We start from the raw sequence: 20,253 nt of genomic DNA, 5'->3' as shown, positions 1-20,253 counted from the left end.
CAGGATAATGTGACTGGGTGGGACATCATGCCACATGTCTGCGGCATGATGCCCCAGTGCTAGACATCACTATAAACTGTTACACTGCAGACATCGTAGTGATATGACTGATTTTGTTTTTAAAGCTACGTTAAAAATCCAAAATCCAAAATCACACACACACACACACACACGTACGGTTCATATTTGCATTGGTACATGTGATTCGCTTCATACAAATACACTCACGTATTATCTGGATCACTCATACTATGCCCATTATACCGATAGGTGTCGGCTTCAATCACTATGGGGCCGTTTTCTAGGGCGTATTCCTTGGCAAATCGTGTTGCTTCTTTAACGGACAGGATATCCATACCATCCACCTGTATGGAGTGCATATGTATTATTAAGAGGTATTTTTATATATCAAAGCATTCGATGTTGTCAAAAATCAGTCTGTTGTCATAAATTCAAAATTTGTATCAAATATACAAAATTAATGATGTTTATATATAAATTTGATTTGATAGTATGATGTTTTGAATTAATGATATTATATTTTGCTTTAAAATATCAATATACCTGATAAATCCCTAAGTTATACCCGCGTATTACCATCGGTCATTCACCGTTGTTTGTTCGCATTCCTTTGAACGCTTTACGTGCTCTCAAACCGGAGTATGTATGTTGTTACATAATACCGTCTGGTCAGTTAAGCCTATGTGATTATTATACAGCGGCTGTTAACTGATGGTCTATCACCCATTTTACTGTATAGCATGCGTAATGGATTCTGTCATGGGGTTAGGGTGATACCAACTTGAAGACAGGTACAGTCTGTGGTACTTAGGGCCAAACCTAACCGGCATCAACACTCTAAATCATTCAACGCTAACCAGGTTAGGTACAGATTCATTCATAGGTCTTAATTGTAACAGTGGTCTAACTTGTTGTGAAAGAGAGATACACAATCACAATTCATTTAATATAAAAAGAAGATAGATAAGTTTTATATCAAACCATACATAGAAACTATGCAAAAGCCTTCAAGAAACTACCTGACTCCTCACAATTCGAAGGTCTTGACTGGTTGATGTCTTTATCAGTCTTGTGGTATGTATATTTAATTCAAATTGTGTCCTTAACTTTTGTCCATGATTGTAGATTTTACTTTTAGATACTGGTCATATGTAAACATGTTGACATAGCTAATGTTCCGTGGTTGTATAATATATTTATGTTGTTTATGAACTTATAATGTTCTAGAAACAGACTTATTAACTGTTTGATTATTTTTCATTGGGATAACTCACATTTAGGTCTAGTGAAAATGTGTATAAATAGGGGCATATGAGACAAATAAATCATTCCTGTTTTAATATAGGACTGGTAAAATCCTTTACAGACGTGTTATGATTCGAGAGGAAATATGCATTTAAATATGCATTGGAATTATGAAGCGCTCATTGACGATGGATTAGCACACTATTTTGGAATTATTGTGAAAGTATTTAAAGACATTCTGGATTGCATCATTATGGTACATCAGGAAACATTCTATATTTTTGGACATGTGATAGGACATTTCTGATAATTTGAGATCTAATTTACAACAAGGTAACTTTCTCTTCAATTTTCACTTTGCATTATGAAGAAAATATAACTTTTCATAATTGTTGGTTACCGTTACTAAATTTGAGATTGTCGCGGAATAAGGAAAGGAAGTAATTTGGTATGCCTGAAGAACAATTTGGTTAATTGACATCATAGACGTGTACAGCGTTACCTAGGGTGGTTCATTTGTGTGTGTGTGTGTGTGTGTGTGTGACTGATCAGTGGTATGCATCTCGTCGTAGGTCGCTCGCGGCGAGATACTCGTTTAGTACGGTGTGCACAGGTAATTTATCCCTGGTCGTGTGCATTTTGTTCTGTATTTATTGGAGGCTTATCGTTTGGATCTTGTCAGGGAGTGTCAACACTCTTACTTCCAACTGCAGCCATAGGGGTAAATGTTAAATTGAATGCAAATCCAATTTGTAAGCGTGTATTTATAGTTTAAATACCTTCCTTCAATTTACTACCTTTATTTGTCATTATTCGGTTTTAATACACTGTTACAATTTATCGCTAAGGGCTTTATATGACATAAAACAATTAAATAACATGCATTTATGGATTTCTTCTCTGTATTTGTTTATTCCTTGTTATGACCAGCTTGATATATTTATAGCTGTATGTATGTTTCGATGAAGAGATGGATAGATAGGTAGAAGAACCAGGATAGTGAGGCTATTATCCCTAGCGTGGTAGTGAAGCCATTTCAACCAACACTTGTTGTTGTTGAGTTTAATTATAGTAGCGTGCGCACAATTGTGCATGTGCCACTTTTTCTGACTGCACCGCAGCGTGCTAGTTGTTCCTGGGGAAAGGAATGGTGCCACCTTCTCCAGGCTTTTATGGATTCAAGGAACCCTGATAGTTTGGCCTCAGTCTGTGGGTCCATAAAGGTCCCTTACAGTTGAATGGTTGGCTGTCATTAGTGGGAAGGAGAGCTCGGGAACGGTCCTGCTTGTTTTACATCGCTGGTTTCTTGTTGCATTTGCTTGGTGTCTCTTGCGATTTTTTTTTTTCGATTTTTTTTCTTCTTCTTAAAAATGTTCTAAAAGGGGGGGGATGTTCTATGCTGTTTATAGAGATTCTTAGCAGAAATCATGTATGAAGAGAGATTTTCAAGGTTATTATGGTATTACTAGTCAAGGTGTTTAGGGTGTGCTTCCTACGTTATGTTATTTATAAGTTTTTAGATATTGCCTCTTTAAGTTATTTATTAATTAATGTTTTTAGAGACTGAATGTTATTTATACTTTATTTAGCAAGAGACCGGAGGCCTAGCCGATTACACGGTTCGTTAAGGACATCTAGGACCGGAGTCCTAGCTGATTACTCGGTTCGTTAAGGACATCTAGGACATCCGATTTTGCGGTTTCCTTAGTTTTTATAGGTGCTTCGTAAGTGAATTATTTATTAATACTTTTATAAAATTGAATGATATGTTATGGGTTTTTATGTGGTGGCTTCTAAATTTATTTAGCTAGTTACTGGGTTTTTTGGTTTTGTGGGGATAGTAATTATATTTTGTTCCTAAGTCCTGCTGAGTCTATGAATTGATTTATATTTTTATATGCTGATTGTTTATTTTTATTAGAGTCCATAAGTAACTCTGGGTATGTGTGTGGTGATCCAAACTCTTTTTGGTTTTTGATAAATATTTTCCGAGCAGGTTGATATTTTGAGCATATATTGAATACGTGGTGTAGATCTTCGGTGGTGTGGCAGTTAAAGCAGTTAATGGTTGCTGGTTTGGGTCCTATAAACCTTCCAAAACTGCTTACTATTTTAGTTTTTCCAGTTATTATTCTGTTTATGGTTTTCCGTTCTAAATAGGTACCCTTAGGTAGCTGTATGTTCCTATCTACGGTTCTTTGGGTTTCATGGTGCTTTTTACCTTTTGTGGAGGAGTTCCAAAAATCTTGCAATGTTTGGTCTATATATGTTTGTGCGAAGCTTAGTGCTTCTGTAGAGCTATAGTTAAGCTTGATAGAGTTTTGATCTCCTAGTTTGGTTTTTGCAACTTTGTCTGCTGTTTCGTTGCCAGAGATTCCAATGTGCGACGGTATCCACATGATCTCGACTAATTGATGTGCTGTGGTGATATCGTCGATTAATTGGCATGCTCTGTCGAGGAATTGTTCCCTAGAGTGTGTATTGCGATTTTGGATCGATTTGATAACGCTTAGAAAATCGCTTATAATGACTACTTTAGGTATTTGGTTGTCTTTGATCCATTGTAGTTATTCAAGTATAGCCCAGAATTCAGTGGTGTAAATGAAGCAATAGTCAGGTAATCTGGATCCCGTTTGTATATTGAATTCAGGGATGAATATTGCTGCTGCTGTTCTTGGTGGGTTGTTTTTGATCCATCGGTATATATCTTAACATAGCCCGGGTATTTTTGGTTGATTTCGTTTACCAGTAGAGGTTTTAGTAAGTTTTCTTGTCCATCTTTATTGCCTAATTTGGTAGCTTCAATGTTAATCCTTGGTGGTTTTTGTAGCCAACAGTGTATCTGTTTCATGATGGGAATTGTTAATTGGACGTTTAATTTTGAGGAAGGACGATGAATCATGACGTAAATTCTCAACTCCTGAATAAGGACCACTACGTTGTGTAATGTATACAATGACACGTGGTTGTCAACCATATTTAATTTTCTTTTGTATCACGTGGATGTTTAAACCATACTTAGTTTACATTGTGGCATGTGGTTGTGTGAACCATAATTATTTTTCATTGTATCATATGATTGTGTGAACCAGTCTTATTTCCATTAGTATCATATGGTTGTGTGAACGAGTCTTATTTCCATTAGTATCATATGGTTGTGTGAACCAGTCTTATTTCCATTAGTATCATATAATTGTGTAAACCAAACTTGTTTAATTTTGCATCATGCGATTCTGTGAATCGTACTCATGTTTCATTTGTATCGTATGATTCTGTAAACCCTATTCTTTTCATTGCGCATATTGTGGATGTGATAACCATTTATGATAATTTGAGATTTAATTTACAATATGGTAACTGTCTCTTCAAATTTTCACTTTGTATTATAGAGAAAATATAATTTGTCTTAAATTGTTGGTTTCCATTACTTAATTTAAGACACAGAGTCTTAACAACAGTTTTGACGTAGTACAATAATATAATCCATAATATGTTTGAATGAATTTACAATAACCGTAAAATCGCGTTTTAGTCATTGAGCACTTTGTTATTCCAGTGAATAATTTAAATAAATGATTACTCACAAATTACGTCTGAACAGAACCAAAAGTACTTCCACTAGACTGATGTTAAATAGACAACCTTTAGTATTGATTGCCAGTATGAAAATTGTCTTTCAGACAATCTTTTGTACTGATTTCCAAAATGAACATTGTGTTTCAGACATCCTTTAGCACTGATTGCCAAAATGAACATCGTCTTTCAGACAACCTTTAGTATTGATTGCTGAAATGAACTTTGTCTTTCAGACAACCTTTTGTACTGATTTCCAAAATGAACATCGTCTTTCAAACAGCCTTTATTATTGATTGCCAAAATGAGCATAGTCTGACTTAAAAATTATGCAGACGTCTATTTATAACATTTGAAAAAATGAAAATCGTTTTTCAAGTTGATTTAATGACTATAAATCCCGTTGAACAAAATTTTAAATTAGTTTGAATGAGCTTAGATTTAGCTTGAAGAATGTCTGTAGTTGTTTGAATGACCTAGTTAAACCGACCTTTTGACTTGTTTGAATGACCTAGTTAAACCGACTTTTTAACTTGTCTGAATGACCTAGTTAAACCGACTTTTTAACTTGTCTGAATGAGACTATACGTCATTTGAACGACTTTTAAAGATCATTTAAAGAATGTAGAATTTATTTGAATTGGTTTTGAAGTCGTTTGAACACTTTTGAAACGCTTTTAAAACAATTTTTAATCTCGTCTAAATGAATTTAGAACTCAGTTGAACAAGTTATGAATTCGTCTGAATAACTTCGGATTAGGCAGTGGTTTCAAAACATTCGCTTTTACTAAATAGTTTTTAAAAACGTGAAACTAGTTTCATTGAGATGGAAATCAATTTTTAGTCGTTCAAAACGATTTCCAAACTCACTGAAGGGAGTTCTAAACTCATTGAAGGGAGTTCTAAACTCACTGAAACGGCGTGTAAACTCGTGAAAAGGTGATATAATCTCTTTTAAACGATTTGGAAAAATCGTCCAAAACTAGCATTAGATTCGCTTAAACGACTTCAAAACTCATTTAAACAAATTCTAAGCTCATTCCAATGACTTTTTAACTGTATTAAATGGGTAATAATCTCGTTAAAATGCGTTTAAAATGTTTAATCGAGGTTTAAAACTGTGTTAACAATTTCCAACACGTTTTGAACCAATTGGGATCTTAATCAAAGGACTTTTTATTTAGAATTGTATCTCTTATTGTAAATGTACTGACCCAGATTCCAGGGATATAGTCACCTCTCGTATAGAAGGTAATGCTGGCAGCAGCCCGTTTCGTACTAGTGCCCATACCATATCTATTGTTCTCGCACACGTAAACAACTGGTAGATTCCATAGCTTTGACATGTTGTACGCCTCAAAAACTTGACCCTGGTTTGCCGCTCCGTCTCCGTATATTGTGAGACACACATTCTTCTTCTTCTGGTACTTCATGGCAAACGCAATCCCAGCTCCTAGAGGAACCTATAAAGCGGAACGATTAAACAAAACCTTTTAAAGTGATTACTTGCATACAGCTGCCGCTTACATCGTTATTTAAGGAACAAGCTAATTAAGCCCTTTTCATTAATGATGCATAATTATAAGTCTGCCACAAGTTAAAACAAATTTGTTCAATAAAACACGTCTATAAATATTAAAAATACGATTTCTACTCATGCATTTGTAATTTTTAACAATTGCACACAAAGCTTACCAAAATATAGCATATATGAAGTATATGTCCTCAAGTCATTTGAAGTTGAAGTGGCAGTTACTTGAAACACCTATTACAACTGTACGATCTGCACCGATTACCACTTTAATATCGTGCAATAACAAAATAAAGAGAGTCGTTTTGCGTGCAAGAGAGTTAATTCTCCGATGAAATTGTCGGGGAAATAATTTTAAGATATTGAAGGATTGGTTGTTTACCTTAAATATTTACATGGTAAGACTGGCCTGCTAGCATATCAGAAAATATACCCCGTTTCTCGCGTGGTCTTGGGAGAGGAGATGTCTGTTGGTCCCCCAAAGGCCTGATATAGGCACAATTTCCCTGGACGGGGTTAGGGGAGGTGAATGGCCGCCAGTTAGATTCTGTCAGTTTATTTTGCTTGACATTTTAATTAAAAGAAGTTTTTTTTTCTTTTTAAATCACCTTTCTTATATTTTCATTTAAACAGAGTATTCACTCCATAATTTTTTTGTAATTGTGTAATTTTACCATCTGATGAAGAGCCGCCAACTTTTATATTTTTCTCATTTATACAAATACAATTTAACTTATAACTAAACCATCTGTCATTCGAGCAGTATTTAAAACATTCTGAATATTTCGCTGTAACAGTTTTTGTTCCTTTGATTACTGTCAATAAATTTAACACTGTTCGATAGGCAAAATAACATTCTTCAAAGTCATCTGTAACTGTACGTACAGTACGCTGGACAACCGCACATATATGCGTGTAACGTAACGTAGGTAAATGAGAATGACGTAAAAATGACAGAGACGATGAAAACTTCTGATACTGATTAAAGAGTATAGTATAAAATCAGGGCGCTCTATGAACGCTCAATGACGTATATGCACTGACATACTGTGCACTAAGACGCACTGATGTACTGTGCACACATAAAGAACTTCGTTGCAATATGCACAAATACTCAAAACCTTTTGAAAACCCCCACCACCCGCACTGTGGGAATAAAAACTGACAGCTCAGTTTTTGAATGTGCAAGTGGAGGAAATATAAATTACTTTATTTCCACGCGCTTTTATTTTAACAAACGTGCAACAGAAGTGTGAGTAAAAAGAAATATAGTGGTTTCTTAGATGGAGCAAAATAGTCACTGTGGTAATTGGGGACGATCATACCCCTTCCAGCAGAAGAGTAAATTCGTGCTCGCCTCCAGGATGGTCCCCATCCTCAAATGCAGGAAATGTTAACCCACAACAATTTGATCATGTCAACTCTTTCAGTGTGTGTGTGTGTGTGTGTGTGTGTGTGTGTGATTTAGAATTTGAACGTAGCTTTAACAATTTGTCAGTCACACCGCTAAGATGTTTGCAGTGTGGCAGTTTATACTGATTTCTAGTGTTTGGGGCATAATGCCGCAGACATGTAGCATGATGTCCCACCCAGTCCCATTATCCTGACACCATTTTCGACCAGTCCTAACACTAACCTCAATGTTGAACGCCAAGCGAGGCAGCTGCTAGTAACATTTGTATAAGTCTTTGATATGACGTGGCCAGGGTACGGACCCACGACCTCCCGCATCCGAGGAGGACGCTCTAACCACTTAGGCCACCGGAACGGTCCAAATCGTCAGTGAACTGATACAAATAGTATACAAAACATATTTAAAAATTATGTACAACTGTATTAGTCACCTATGATGGGAGCAATGCAAGGTATAAACACTGGGAGGTTAGGGATCAGTAAGATCACCAGGGGAATTTATGGTGCTTACCTAGCTGGCCGATTCCCCACCTCAAACCACAGCTATCCCATTTTCTCATGCTGAAAAGCCCCATACCCAATGAGAAGCAGCTCTGTCTCCACTGCCATATATGTAAATTAACCCAAACACTATCTCATACGTGTATACAGTAGCAGTTTGATATCTAGAAGGCCTTTCCGTTGAGCAATGTGATATCTAGAAGGCCCTTCCGTTGAGCAATGTGATATCTAGAAGGCCTTTCCACTGAGCAATTTGATCATAAAAGGCCCTTCCGTTGTAAGATTAGATGAAATTTTAATAAGTGTAAAATACAAGTAGCCAGATAAGATTATATTAAAAGTTTTGGTGAGCTTGTTTAGAATTTAGCTTTATTACATTTTATTATAATATAATCTTGTATTTGTATGAACTGATAAATTCTTTAAGTTAGAATCATGCCAATTTTAAGATCTACATGCTAGATAAATATAAAATTTAAACTTTTGTCTACATGACTGTCAAAAGTAGTATTTTCAGACTAAAGGTCCTGACACCCATTTCACAAAAAGAAAGAAATACAGTGGAATAATTCGTTCATTGTTTTCTTCTTCTATAGATTTTCATCCTTTTGCACGCAATTTGTACTTCTTTCATTGACTGAATGATAATAAATCATAACTGTAGCTTGTGGATGCTGAAATAGTTAAAGTTATAAATTCCCCACACTTTACGGTTCACTTACATTGTTTTATATCAAGTTATAAATTCCCCACACTTTACAGTTCACTTACATTGTTTTATATCAAGGCATGGCCATCATTAACAGAAAACGAGCATTTAGATTCCTAAATGTTCTTACTTATTTTAAGTCAGCTCACAGAAATAGTTCAAAAAGAAATTTTGAACAAAATCTGTAAAATTTTATTTTTAGGGATAGGCGTCAAGATGTACCCTAAAGCAAAATATAATATCAGCATGAAAATAAATATGGTAAAATAAGCTGGTTCAAAGACCACATTTTAAACAAATATTTGTAAAAGAAAAGTAACCATGTTGCATCACTTGTTGTAAAGAAGTTTACAGATTAGAAATAAAACACAAAAATTGTTATTCTTTAAAAACTGTAGTTACCTGGCCACCCACAATTCCATTGCCTCCGTAGAAATTAGGTGAGTACATATGCATAGATCCTCCTTTACCACGAGCACATCCTGATTCTCGACCTTCAGAAAACAAAGGTATTACTTTTAAGTATTGGTATGCAACGTATGAATGCAATCGTAATACTAGAAAATTATTGTACCTTTATAAAGGATATTGTTTATCTTACAAACATACTATCACAGAGCTAAGTAGCGCAAATGCACGAGGTATATGATATATCCATTATGGGATTATCATTAATCAAAGGTACTGAAATGTATGACGTGTATAATGTTACCGTCATAGGATTATCATTGATACAAGGAACTGAAAAGTAACGAAGCGTATAGGTGGCGCTCTACAGTTTCGTATTTTGCATAAGTTAGGATTTTAAAGAAAAAGAATTTCCTTGGCTTTCTTCACTGGTTATACTGGCTATTTAAAAAAGACCTTGTATATCTTAGGTATAATGTAAAGAACCTTTAATTCCCTTTATTTTGGTGCATGATTGATGGGTGTACTATGGGTTATAGAGTATACAGCTTGGCCTTACTTCAGATGTGCATCTTTCAAAAAATTGCTAGCTCTACTTGGTCATTTTCACTTCCTGAAATTCAGAGGTAAATTGTATAAAAAAGAGCCGATAATGTTTTTTACATTTTATATATTTGGTAATTCATTCATTGCACTTTCAGAAGCTGGTATTGTCTAGTCTGGCAAAATTCATTTTCCCTATTTTAATAGCTGCTATATATAGTGTACTTTAGGCTAATTCAGGCTGATTTTTTAACACAAGGGAGCAGTCATTTTAGTTAGCAGTGTGCTTAAATCATGTAAAATTTCCAAAAGTACAATATCCAAAAGAAATATCATCCACATTACATTAAAGTAGCATAGAGGTATGCCAACATTCTCTCCATTGTGCATTTTTTAAATGCGAACTACTTCACCTTACATACGTCACTCTCTCAAAAGTACATATCATCTGGTGATAATAACATAATGTTACCGTTATAGTATTATCATTGATACAAGGAACTGAAAAGTATGACGCGTATAATATTACCATTTTACAACCCGAGTCACTTCAGACTACGCTGTTTAAAAATCAGATTCATTTGAGAATACGTTAAATCAATTTCAAGATTTTATACCGAACATAATCATCTATAATAAATCCGGATGTTTCCTACATTGGTGTGGTCTTAGTTTCGACCAAATGTCTGAGATCTGTATATATGGTTATTATTATACCAATAAATTTTAAACCAGGTCTCTTTCAAGGAAGTAGTTGTAAAGCTTTTGTATGAGCTATTACTTTGGTTAAGTATATTTGATTTAATTAAATTGTTTGTTAGTATTACATTTTTGTATTCCATTACTTGCTATTGTAATGCAACTGTATTTACTAGAATAGAGTTCAGTTCTGACTGATTTTTCTAGGGAAAAATTATTTGTCAAATTTTACAAAACTTGTTGTCTTCACTCTTTTTTTCTTACTCTTTGAAAGAGCTAAAAGACGTAACACTTGTCTGATCAGGGTTGAGGAAAGGGGATGCATGATTAAGTCTCCTCTACTCCATTTATATCAGACTTCATCTTTATAAAGATTACGTAGAAGTGATAGAACACTGAATATTCTGCCACCATATGTAAACTAGACTTCAGATATAAATTGTACTCAAGTTTTCGCCTTGTGACGTTCTTAATCTAGCATGTCGCTGTTATTTACTCATGATCAGCCATCGCATAACTTCAATATTGCTATTATTAATTATGTTTGTATTTTTCTGAGGGAATTGTTCTCTGATAGTATTGTCTGGTGGCACAGAGTACCCGAACCGAAGGCCACCAGGCATTTGCCACCATGACGTCATGTGACGTACTAAAAATCATAAGAAATCATATAACCTGTACCATATGGCACCAGACATATACCACTACATTCCAACGGGCATCATTCGGAACATATTCGTACTTTTGTACTTTTTCGCAATGAGAGTCGAATAACTTCGACTCTGTGAAAGAAACTCTGAGGTAATCGCATCTTATAAAAAGTTTTTGGCGGACTAAGATCTGGCAACATAAACAAGAATAAATTCTTATAAAATGGCAGATGCTAAAAAAAAAAACACGACGACGTTTCAACAATCATTGGAATACTTACACTTTAATAACTTAATGGTATTCATGGAACGTTTTAATTAAATGATTGTTATGAATGCAACTTCGTAAATAAATAATTGTAGAAATCATGTGATTACGGTTTCAGTAGCCTGACACTGTTGTGTACGTTGCTGTTAGTGATGACACGTCATCTAGTCACTAAGACGTCAATAATATTATTACAATGTCATAATAACCCTGAGCGTGAGGGCAATTCAAAATGGCCATTATTTACCTGCGCGTTTTTTTTTCTAGCAAGGGATGCAAGGGCAAAAGGTGTTCCGACTGCACCAGGTATATGCACCGACGACGTCATTTGAAGTACTCAATCACATGACGTCATGCAACTTCTGCGCCTGGCAATATTGTAGTGACCATTTTCTGCTATAGTATTAAGATGTCGACGAGGAAATGCATAACGTCCAAACAATAAATCGCTGTATTTTGCCAATCTGAATTTATCATGTGATGTACTAAATACCTGTGAGTTCTGCTAAGACTCCATGTACTGAGACTCCTCTGATGTAGGTCCAGCCATGTGCACGGTAGGCTGTAATGACAGCATCCTCTTTGGTAATTGCTGCCTCCATTCCAGTGCATACAGCTTCCTGACGAACATTAGATAATACAAGATTTAATGCAGTGGTTTCAATCTAAATTTCTTAGAATAAAGTGGGCACTAATATAACACACGTATAGGCAATTATAGAGTTACTTTACATTATTAAATATTTTATTCTGTTGTTTTTGCGTGAGAAATGCATTTTTACGGTCTAGTTTAGGTGGGTTTTCTTACAACGTTGTACACCTTTGTTTTAATCAGAGCAGTCTTTACCCTGTTACTAGCTGAATTGGAATGAATAAGTATGTTGTCATTAAATGAGTTGCTTCTTTGATGGGTTGCTTAGAGGAAGAGAGTGGTCAAATGCGGTTCTCTGTTAAGAACGGGAAATGATCCCATTATACCTTCAATACAGAGACCTGACACTTGACTCATCTTTTCGTTTTTAAGAAAAAAAGTGATAACAGAATGTGGGAAGTATGGTCAAAGGTTTCGCAATCTGGCTTTTGCTGCCAATGTCCTGGGATCCAAACGCTCAATTGCAAGAGCCAGTGTTTCCTAACATTAGTGGACAGGACATTGCAGGTGTGCAGTCTTCTACATTGGGAGAGACGTCTTTTTTTGCACAGGGAAAACAAAATCTCTTCCAAAAGATTCTAGGAAAGGTCATCACATCGCAAAGAAAGAAGCTCATCTAAATGCATATCATACACAAGGTCATCAGAATTTAATTTTATCATAGTAAGGACACTAAAATATTTTTCAACTACATTTCAGTAACGATCTATTTCAAACGGTGTGGATCAATCGATCCTAAAGTTACATTTCCTAACTGTATTTTAATTGCAACGATGATTATAGACTGTGCTCCCTTTTCTTAAGGAAAACAGCATCTAAAGCGGCCAATTAATCTGCTAACCAAAATCATGACTTATTTGTGTGCAGTGTGCAAATCAGGTGCTCCAGTAATAAGCACATTGCGCTCTTTTTGAGATAACACTTTGCACTTTGTTGTCCCTGTTTATTATATTAACTTGATCCTACTTTATGTCGCAAGTCAGTGTGTAAATGCGCATGCATTCTATTGCGCATCTATCCCTGCACAATCAAACAGGGGCTTTAAACATTTGGATATAATTGGTGGTTGATTCAGGGCGGTTTTTTGCTGCCTTGAAGTTGTCGTCCAATTTCACGGGAATAAGAATAAGGGATATAGTTGGATGAGGAAAGAATTGTTCTGGAAGCACTCGCTTTGCACATCTACCGTCTCACTTTCGATATCTAGTTTCAACATGTGCGAAAACAAAAATTTGTGTTTTCTTACATTATTCTAGCCTTCTCCGTTTTTCATAGAACAAGTATCAGATTTCAGATGAATACTTGATATAAGTTGTGATAACATAAAATAAGTTCTAACAATGAAAATGTTAACTAGATAGATGGAAATAACGAAGGAGCCTTGTTGCATTGCAAGGAGTTTCGAGTTTAAATTATCGTTTACCGTCTATCTCTTGTGTTACCTGTCCTACGTAAAGGTGTAAGAAACCTCGAATGATCTTGTGTTGGTACATTTGTTTGGCAGCATTCTCCATCTCCCGTATCACTTTCATCTGACGGTAGTAACTGAGAGCCTCGTCTCGTGTAACGCTGACTTCTGTAGAGGGTCCACTTTCCAATAAATGCAGTCTGTAAGGCTAAAATGGAAATGAATGTTATTGCCAGTGCTTGTTTTTGTCCCTGAAAACAACTTGGACGGTTTGAAGGTCGCAATAAAGATGAAAATTGCTGCATTTGAAAATTATTGGTAACGTATAGAATGATGCATTTTCATGTCATTCTATATTTGTTATGTTCCACCTGTATTGTACACAGGTAAAGTAATTGGAAAGTATTGAAAGAGATGATAATTAAATGATTAAGAGAAAAAAAAATCACACAACAAGAAGACTCTCTTAATGACAGAACAACTTGGACAATTCAAATGAATGTACGATACAAAAATAAAATTAATTGATTTCCGTCTTTAATTGTTCTGAAGTTTTGGTTTAAAAAAATATGTCGGCCATTATAAAATTATTATTTTCTTTTTTTAGAGTTATCTCCCATTTGTTTCTGCCTTGTCATAATAAGCATAAAGAATGCTTTTAAACAGTCGTCATTTTATGACTAAATTTCTACAGCTACTTTGACACGAACTTTTTAATAATCATGATATAGTCTTTCAAAAGATATCTACCAAAATGTACGATAACAAACAAAGAACCACTTCGAACATATAACAGCCATTTTGAATGATACAAGTTTCTGACATTATTTTCAAAGTAACAACTGAGGAGAATCACGAAGTTTAACTTTTTTCATTTTCAATAGAATAATAATGGCGGGTCCATTTTCCAACAAACGCAGTTTGCAAGTCTAAAAAAGGAATGAGCTATTGTCAGTCCATTTAATTTTGCCCTTGAAAACAACTTTGACATTTTATATTTGTTAAGTTTTTCTAGACACTACATATGTATTCTATGCATGAAAATTATTTAAAAATTATTCAAAGAGACGATAGTTAAATGTTTAAGACACAATGATTTTTGTTGTTGTTTATTGTTTCGTCAAATAACATATAATTTGGACAATTGAGGATAATGTCGGATACTACAAAGAATATAAAATGATTTCAATGGTGAAATAATAGTTATTGCTTACAATATTTATCTTTTTTCGTTTTAGAGTTATCTCCTTCCCCATCTGGTGATCCTTGTCTTTATAAGTATAAAGACTGCATTTAAGCAGTTTTCATTTGATCACACTGAATTTGTATTACTACTTTTACACGAATTCTTTAACAATCACGATATGGTATTTCAATAGATTTCTGCCAAACACATTACATTAAAAACCAAACATCACTATAAACTTTAGTCCAAGCAAACTTGAATAATTTCTTTGTAATACAACGATTACACCGTTCCAAAGAAAAACCAGACGTAAAGTGACAACGTTCTAAGTCGCCTTACTCCCTGACAGAATATTTGTAAGAAGTTAACTCCCAAGACCGAGAGCGCCAAGACTGGTCAAGGAAGAATGTCTTTCGATATCATCTGATGATTATTTTCAAATTCAGACGTCTCATAAAGAAACTTCCAGAAAATGTAGAACGACTGTTTATACATACATGGTTAAATTTAAATAGTTCGCATTCCAAATTCTAGCAAAGTAATTGCATTTATTACGGGCTTATCTGATTCTGTGTTAGTTGATACAGCGGTGCCAAGTAGAAGATCAAAATCGATTCACTCACTAAAGTGTGAAATGTGTCTAGCACACCTACGTAATTAACCTAGTCCAAAATTTTGGAAAAAATTCATTAATTCAATGATGAGACTGATGTATCCAATGGAAAAGCTACCATTCATATGACTCAAGCTTCACCTCCTTCAGGCAGCGGACCACACATAAGTGTACTGGTGGCTCGGCTTGTCACTACCAAACGAAGTATCGTCCACATTGAAAACGACTAAGATCAGATGTGTGCCAAACTCAGGACAACTTGATACAACATGCTAGAAAGGGTGGAGAAAAGAAGATTGACATTTATTCCGTCGATGGTTGGAATTTGGAAAACCCACAGATAGTGTACGAATTTCAGGGATGTTTATTTCGCAAATACCCCACGTGTAATCGTCATCTAGAATTAAAATATCGCTCGTCAGGGTTCACCATGAAAGTCTTTTACAAAAAAACGTGTCAACAATGCTTGAGTTAGGAAATTCAAGGATGGCAAATGGCGTAAATGTGGCATCACGATTACAATCAACATGCCTTAGACCAAATACTTTGTGGGTCCACGTCACTACTTTCAGCTCATCGGCAATAAAGGAAAACTCGTTAAACACTTAGAAATCATGCGTGAAAATCTGATCTTGGTGAATCACAAAGAGGTTATGAAGTTTGTTTCTCTCGACAACATTGGCAATATCATCATTGCTGCTTACTTGTACTCTGCGTTAGAATCTTTAACAGACCGTGTCCTTTACTTTGACACCGATAGCTGTATGTATATCGATCGCCCTGCCAGCTATCACTCTAACATCGAAGACAAACGTTTAATGATGTCTATTCTGGCTTTTGCCAGTGCTTGACCTAAAATTATGGTTATCATTACCGAGACAAGAAAGGAAAACTTCATACAAAAAGTGAAGTATGTGTGTGTGATTTGGATTTTTACCGTAGCTTTAACAATTTTCAAGTCATATCGCTACGACTTCTGCAGTGTGACAGCTTAAAGTGATGTCTAACACTGGGGCATCATGCCGAAGACAAGTAGCATCATGTCCCACCCAGTCACATTATCTTGACACCAGGCCGACCAGTCCTAACACTAACCTCTTAATTATGAGCGCCATTTTTATAAGTCTTTGGTATGGCTCGGCTGAGGCTCGAACCCATGACCTGCCGCATTCGAGGTGGACGCTCTAACCACTAGACCACCGATGTGGTCGAGAAGTGATGTGAAAATACTTATACTCGTACGGGTCAGTCAGTTAACTTCTGCCGTATTAAAAGATGCCTTAAAGGCAGCTCAAACTTACAGGATTGTCCGTTTGTCAGATCATCAAATCATCAGTTTACCTTTGGAAAAAGTGTGTCATGTCGTCTGCGAGAAACAAGAGTTTCTTCCCATCACAGCACGTTTCCGTACTGGTACCGTCCTTCAGTATAAAAAGAGTTCCGAGAAAGAAAAATCATTGTGAGCAGAGATGTACACCTAGAAAGATGAATTTGACACAAACTATGGGATGAACCTACTTACCCAAAACTGAATGAAGATGAATACGACGTTGTGCCATACGCAGATAGTGCTACTGTGTCATACATACGGAGCGACGCAGTTGGTATCGAAAGCAATGCCGTTCATGTGCCCATCTGTGGATATTATCCATGCAATCACAAATAAGTCAGTATACAACAGGCTTATAGAAAATCATCAAAGAAGAATGCTCATATGATTTACCTGGCTATTGTGACTTTGGCAGTTGACTCGAGACATTCAAAAGGTAAAGGATCAAACATCTGTATGGATCCTCTTCAGAAACTTTACTCGGGAAGGGATATTTCTGCCAACACTTGATAAGTCTGGCCATGCTACTACATGTACATTCACAGATACACCAAATTCCCTAACAGGAAGTCAATAATACGGTTCAAAACTTGCAGGAATTTAAAATTCATTTAATAGAAATCATTCTAAGGATAATACAACTCCTTGATTTACGATTCACCACGTCATGACTTTCTTTCAATCTCCTCCTCCTGCCAAACTGGATCGTGCCCTGTATCAGTAGCGACACAAAATGTACAAGTGCGTTCATGCATGTTCTAAGCCAGTTTCATATATGTTTAACCGTTATTTACTTTGACAGCACATCAACTACGACAAAGAATAATTCAGATTCTTCATTTGGGAAATGCATAATGTAGCGTTGACACAACTGTCTAAAAATCGATACTCAAACGAAGAAACATATTATTCTGAAACAGGGTGGAAGTGGAATTTTACGAGTCATTGTTCATTCATCTCTTTGATGGAGTGCTAATACCGTAGCTAACAAATCAAAAGACAAAATTATAGTAGCAGTGAGTTCACCCCAAAATCTCTTCTCCAAAGAAGAAAAAACCTACACTACACATTCCAACAGAGACATTCAGCAGGTATAGAGCGTACGTATTCACAGAAGCTTCCACCTGTAGACATACCAACATCTTCTATCGTCAACTCTTCTCCTCCGTGTTAGTTATGATGCCAACAAACATGTTTTAAGTCACGTCTTCGCCATCTGATGAAGAAATGTAAATCCATCTCCAGAGTTTTCTACTTTTTTGTCGTAACCGTCTTCTTCTACTCGGCCTGATGCTTTGCGGCGAAAAAGATGACACCGTCTAAGACAGAACATGAATGTTTACTGGATTTGTCCAAACTAGAACTGGCATAATTTAGTCTGTTGATTATACTCTTAGTCGAAGGGTATTCAAAGTCATGTTGGTACAACGTCCAATAACCAGTGGAGACTAACTCCTTTATGAAGAAATAAGTGCTGAACAAGAGTCACCTCAGTTCACAGTCATAATATCGATGTCCAGAAAGGTCTTCAAACAAAGGGAAATATATTTTACTCCTCGTTTAACAAAACATTGGAATGTCTAGTTAGTAACCTCCAAAGTCAATGTCCGATGCGGAAACATTTAATTCAAAGAAGCACTTAAAGAAATCGTCAGTATGGTTTGTGAATCTATTTAACGCCCGAAAATAACCATAATTCAGACACAAGCATTACATTTCCTTTAGACGCTATACTTTTCTATATTCAGTTGAACTTTTTTCCGAAAATAGAACTATGGGGTCGTAATGTTAATTTCCCATTTACCCCCTATTCTTCTTATCTCCTATTCCCAAAAAAGCACTATGGGGTATTAACTGTAATATCTCGTTGATCCCATACATTTCAACAACATGGCATAATGGGATCGTAATGCTAATTTCCCTTGGACTTCCAAGTGCAGTCGTATACCACTATCATATAAATTTTCAAACAGATTGAATAGTCTCTTGTAACCATGGTCACAATTCTTAGTTCAAAAAATATTTACAATCTCATTTATTACACTTTTAGTAAACTTTACATCCACTAGCTTGCATTTGTATGATATTTTGTCATGTTCCTCCGTGTGTACGCACAAGTAACTGTTCATCAGTTGCTTTTGCACGGAACATGAACTGCCTTCACAAAGTGAAAACATCGGTCATATTCGGTATACTATTTTTCAAAGATGAGTAGATGCCATAAAATTGTGTATCCTAGATGGAGTTCCAATGGGATGAGGATATGATGGAAAGTATACAGTTGAGCATATTTACAACGCTTCCATCTCTAACTGACATGCAAGTCGTTCAATCCATGCAAATAAATTACGCACCTCCTACATGTATTTCCTCTCGTATGAATTTACATAACATTTATTAAAATATATACTTACACTGGAGACAGTAGAGTTACACAAATTAAATAGCAAGCAAACGTGTGGACACTAACGAGTCGTGCGTGCCAACAGGCAATTTAGAGACAGAAAGTAGAGTTGATTGCTCTATTATGAAATTACTTTCAGAGCTCTCTGTTGAATTTCAAAACTAGAAGTCCAAAGCCATATTTCTCCAAAGGTCGGGAGTCCAATGTATATAAAATTGAAGGTCATATTTGAATATTGAGAGTACAGAAACACAAACTCACATGTTAGAGATGGGAAGAAAGACTTACGGATTATCTACCTTTCTGTTAGTTATCATTTTCAAAAGTAAAGCAAAGTTTAATATATTTGTGTAACTTAATTGATAAATGTATGTTACTATAATACTGGCATTATATGCACTTTCATGAAAGTCATTTCCTTTAAACAATTGCATGTCTACAAAAATCCAGAAAGACATCATTTAGAAATGTATTGTTTGAATGAAAGGTCTAATCATACTGATAATTATAAATGAAATACATCTTAATACAGCCAATGGATGTTACGTGAGTAGCCAAATGCTTATATTATTTCAAATTTAAATGTGTTCAGAACGTGACTTCTCGAAGTCCAAGGTGAATCCAAAACTGTCCCATACTTTGCTGGACATTGTACAGATAATCTATTGCTATTCTGGATAGATAGAAGACTTTGCGTGTCCAATATATTTCACTCATTTAGATAATAGATGATTTTATTGGTTTCAGCAACATATGTAAGTCGTTAAGAAAAAGGTCGAGACAGGAATCTAAGGGTTGTAAATTAAATGACACCTACCTTTGTTTTGAAGGTTGCTTCAGTGGCATAGTTTGCTTGATAGAAACAACCAAAGAGCTGAAATGGAGAGCAAATAAAATGTGACCAGATTCATATGAGCGGGAATGGACGACTAAAAAAAGTGACAGTTTTATTTGTTCAAGAGGGTAAATTGATCATCTATTGAAAATAAATCAAAACATGCATTTCAGTACATGTTGTTTTTTTTTCATGTGTTTTATTTGATAAGGCTACCAAAATGTTTAATAGCCAGAAAGTAGACAAACGTTCTTCCCGGTCACC

General features: G+C 35.5%; 1 protein-coding gene across 1 annotated transcript in view; it reads right to left on the bottom strand.

The window, feature by feature from the left end:
- The window catches only part of LOC149786190 (pyruvate dehydrogenase E1 component subunit alpha, mitochondrial-like), a 92,812-nt gene that overhangs the window by 50,137 nt on the left and 22,422 nt on the right, over positions 1-20,253 (bottom strand). The window contains exons 2-7 of the mRNA XM_089976546.1: positions 19,972-20,028; positions 13,656-13,829; positions 12,055-12,181; positions 9,396-9,487; positions 6,054-6,302; positions 229-365 (exon numbers count right to left, since the gene is read on the bottom strand). Of these exons, the coding sequence (XP_089832672.1) occupies positions 229-365; positions 6,054-6,302; positions 9,396-9,487; positions 12,055-12,181; positions 13,656-13,829; positions 19,972-20,028 (836 nt within the window). The remainder of the gene's footprint in view (positions 1-228; positions 366-6,053; positions 6,303-9,395; positions 9,488-12,054; positions 12,182-13,655; positions 13,830-19,971; positions 20,029-20,253) is intronic.

The sequence above is a fragment of the Sinohyriopsis cumingii genome, chromosome 12, assembly GCF_028554795.1.
Source record: "Sinohyriopsis cumingii isolate HCF-2022 chromosome 12, ASM2855479v2, whole genome shotgun sequence".
Lineage (NCBI taxonomy): Eukaryota > Metazoa > Mollusca > Bivalvia > Unionida > Unionidae > Sinohyriopsis > Sinohyriopsis cumingii.
The sequence above is the reverse complement of the archived record's forward strand: the minus strand, read 5'-3'. Positions and strand labels throughout refer to the sequence as shown.